General features: G+C 47.9%; 1 protein-coding gene across 1 annotated transcript in view; it reads left to right on the top strand.

Annotated features, from left to right (window-relative positions):
* The first annotated feature begins 744 nt into the window (after positions 1-744).
* Positions 745-3,554, top strand: part of LOC109316040 (uncharacterized protein ENSP00000372125) — a 5,417-nt gene continuing 2,607 nt past the window's right edge. Inside the window, exon 1 of the mRNA XM_019543999.1 lies at positions 745-1,280. Coding sequence (XP_019399544.1) covers positions 763-1,280 — 518 coding nt within the window. The 5' untranslated portion in view covers positions 745-762. The remainder of the gene's footprint in view (positions 1,281-3,554) is intronic.

The raw sequence follows: 3,554 nt of genomic DNA, 5'->3' as shown, positions 1-3,554 counted from the left end.
AACAACACTTGAGGCAGAATAGGGTCATTGGCAATGCTGCATAGGGTCATTGTATCTGGTCTGACCCACTTCCGGCACTGCCTTTGAATATCAGGGCCTTGGCACTACAGAGATGTTTAATAAGCACTGGGGCTACTGGTATTTCTCATGCTTCTGAGCTTTGGTGGTTGTCCCCTCCCCTGCTTTCTTCTACATGTGGCTGGGTGTTTTTAAGTCTCTCGGAGGCATTGAGTGTTGGCTGCAGCCAAGGCTGGAGATTTTGACTGGGATGTGTCAACGTTCCTGCTGGGACTAAAGCTGGAGGTTCCTGGCTAGATGGTCCTGCTCCTTCACTTGGGGTCAGACTAATCACCATATTTGGGGTCACCATATTTAGCCCAGGGTCAGATTAGTGTGGACTGCTGGGGGGGGGGGCATGCTTTTCCCTGTAGCAGCAGGGTGTTACCCTCTACCTGGGATCTCTTAAGCATATATTAACAACCTTCTGCAGAAGCAGGACGTTGGCTGCCATGGTTCCCCTGCTTTACCTGCGGCAGGTTAGGGTATTAATGTCTTGCGTTGCCAGGGTTGATGGTAGTTTTATGAAGAGAGTTTAGATTATAGATATGTTTAGAATGATTTGGATAGGGTTGATCCTGCCTCAGGCAAGGGGTGGGACTAGATAAGCAGGGCTGGAAAGGACCTCCAGCAGTTCTCTATGTTTCGCAGAATATTTTCCTTTCATTTCTTTCCTGCTAGGCCATTTCTGGGATCCTTTTAGAGATGAACACTTGGGCAGAGAGAGAGTTTCTGTGTAAAGACAAGCACATCTCATGGCCTGGGTTTTCCCCAAGGCCTTTTCACAGACTGGCAATTGCAAGACCACCCTGCACAAATACCAAGATTAAGGTCCATCAGAAACTGTGCTCCTCCTGGAAAGACGCCAGCCACTGGCACCTCTGGGGATACCACACTTGGCTGGATATAGGGAGGCTGCCACCACTCTTTCCCACAAGGCCAGATGTACCATATGACAGCCACGTGTGGCGCTGGATTACAGCTCCGAGCACTTATTGGATGTCCCATACTCTGGTCCCTCCCCCCTCACGGATGAATGAGAACACCTACCTCAAGCTCATCAATGAAGGAGGGGTGTTTATGGACCAAAGACAGAAAGAAAGGGCAGTGGCTCAAATGCAGAAAGAGTTCTTAAAGTTTGAGCAACAGAAGATGAGGACTGAGTGTCGAGCCCCCTCACTAGACTACATGGGGAAGACCTCTCCTCCCAAGGACATCAAATGGTAAGATGCAGCAACTTTCTCCCTCTCCCATTCCCTTCCTCCCAGTGCTCAAAAAACCAACAGAAACACTCACCAGTTGCTATACAGAACCCTGTATCTATTCATGGGAGAAGGGTGGTGGATGGGGCTTTTCAGTGCATTTGAAGCCTTGAGCACTGCACTATCCAAACCCAGATGGTTTTCCCAAGAGTTTGTCTTTAATTCCTTAGCTATGATCTAGTGGTACCAGCAACTTCCATCCAGAGGTGGAGCCAAGGTCCGGGGAATTTAGCACAGGGCTAGGAGACTGGTTGTTCCCGAATGAATATGATGGTGGGCAATTCTTGTCCCACTCTGTGCCTTAGTTTCCTCCTTTGTACAACAGAAACAACACTTGTATTCCTTTGGAAAGGACCTGGATGAACTCTGTGCTACTAGTGGCCAACATCTTCCCTTGCCAAACTCTGTACTGCCCACAACTCCCTGGCACTCCAAGGATCTTCTCTCCCAAAAGGGCTAACCTCAGTGCTCTCAGGAAAAAGCCTTCATATTATCAAGATTCACATGGAGTCCAGCACCCAGGGCTCAAGCTCCATACCCAAGAAATGCCTCCACCTTTGAGAACAGGACTCAATACCAATACTCCACCTTATCCACTGGCCTTCTGTGAAGGTACCCCTGCCCCCACAGCTATAATCAGTGGGGGGTGGCGGGAGGCAGAAAAAAACAGCCTTCGCACACCTCACCACCTTAATTTGATCTAGAACTGGCAGATGGCACCTGTTGCCTGCTTTTCCCAGTACAGATGGAGATGCTGTTCATGGTGTTGTTACTGGGATGCAGCAGGCCCAGAGAATAATATGGTGGCATAGTAACTATGAGCTGGATTTGGGTGCCTCTTTGGACTGTGTTTAGGTCAAAAGCAAGGGAGAGAAGCACACATGCAGGGCAAATTTCAAAAGCAGAATCATCCACAAGAATGTAGCACTTACTGGATATACTCACTACCTCTCTCTGAGCCTGGTCAGAGGATTTCCATTAAGGGCGAGCAGTCCTCCAGGTTCCTCACATTCACCACCTCCCACTGGAGTCCAGATGACAAAGAAGTTTAAACCAGGGAGTTGGGATGTAGCCTTTCCATCACATGTATTTCTTGATCAGCCACCAACTGTCCTCAATATCTGGATGGAGGCTTCCCATTGCTTGTCTTTTAAGAAATCGAGGGGACTGTCCAGCTGCTGGCTCTGAAACTTGAATTGCTGTCAGCTGCAAAGATGATCAGGCTGTTTTGCTGTGGAGGCTCTTGAGGTAGCTGAAGGGGAAAGGAAAGACTCATTCTCTTCAGACTCTGGAGAAGGCAGATCTCTCTCCCAGATGTTTTTTTGGACCAACTCACAGAGACTAAGAAATTTTGTGTGAGAAGATCAGGAGGGAGTGTATGTGATTATGTGTACCAAAACATTACATTTATATAGTCTATCACCTATCTTAGACTGAAATTCATGTGATAATAAATAGGGGAAAGTCAGGATAAGTAAATTTACTGCCTAGTAGTTTTAAGAGGCTATTAAAAATAATCCAAATATTGTTGCAAATTCTGATTTACGTCTTTCCTGCCTAGTGCAGGGGGGCTAGACCTGATGATCTTGCGAGGCCCCTTCCAGCCCATGAATCTAGGAGAGATTCCTCCCCCCACACCTCTTCCCACTAAGATTTCATGGTACTCGCTCAGTGGCTGACTGGCAGCTGTTATAAACATTTGCATTCAGGGATATTGCATACCAAAGTTGCATAATATAACTCCTGGTACATTTCTGAAAATACAGATCTTTCCTTTGTGCTGTAGCGAAGAATATGGGTTGTGAGGAAGAAGGGGAATGATATACAGCCTACTTCTACATCTCATTACTTGGTTACATGCTACTACACCCAAGCATTAGAGCACACAAAGGATATGCCCTGGTCTCTGACTAAGGGCCTGACATTGTTGGGGCATTTGGGTGGTTTGTTGATAAAGATGTTGGATTGATTCTTGCCTCTCCAAAGGCTGTTAAAAGTTTTCCTATGGTGTGGGAGTTTGGAACAGGCTAACTTAGGCAGGGACCTTCTCCTCATAGGGCCTGCCCTGCTGTCCCCTGATCATGCGAGTGGCCCTCCTCTGAACCCTCTCCATGCTGTCCACATCCCTCTTGAAGTGTGGGGCCCAGAACTGGACGCAGTACTCCAGCTGCGGCCTGACCAGTGCCGCATAGAGGGGGAGGATCACCTCTTTGGACCTGCTTGAGATGCATCTGT

Source organism: Crocodylus porosus, unplaced genomic scaffold, assembly GCF_001723895.1.
Source record: "Crocodylus porosus isolate Cpor-Errol unplaced genomic scaffold, CroPor_comp1, whole genome shotgun sequence".
NCBI classification, from domain to species: domain Eukaryota; kingdom Metazoa; phylum Chordata; order Crocodylia; family Crocodylidae; genus Crocodylus; species Crocodylus porosus.
The sequence above is the reverse complement of the archived record's forward strand: the minus strand, read 5'-3'. Positions and strand labels throughout refer to the sequence as shown.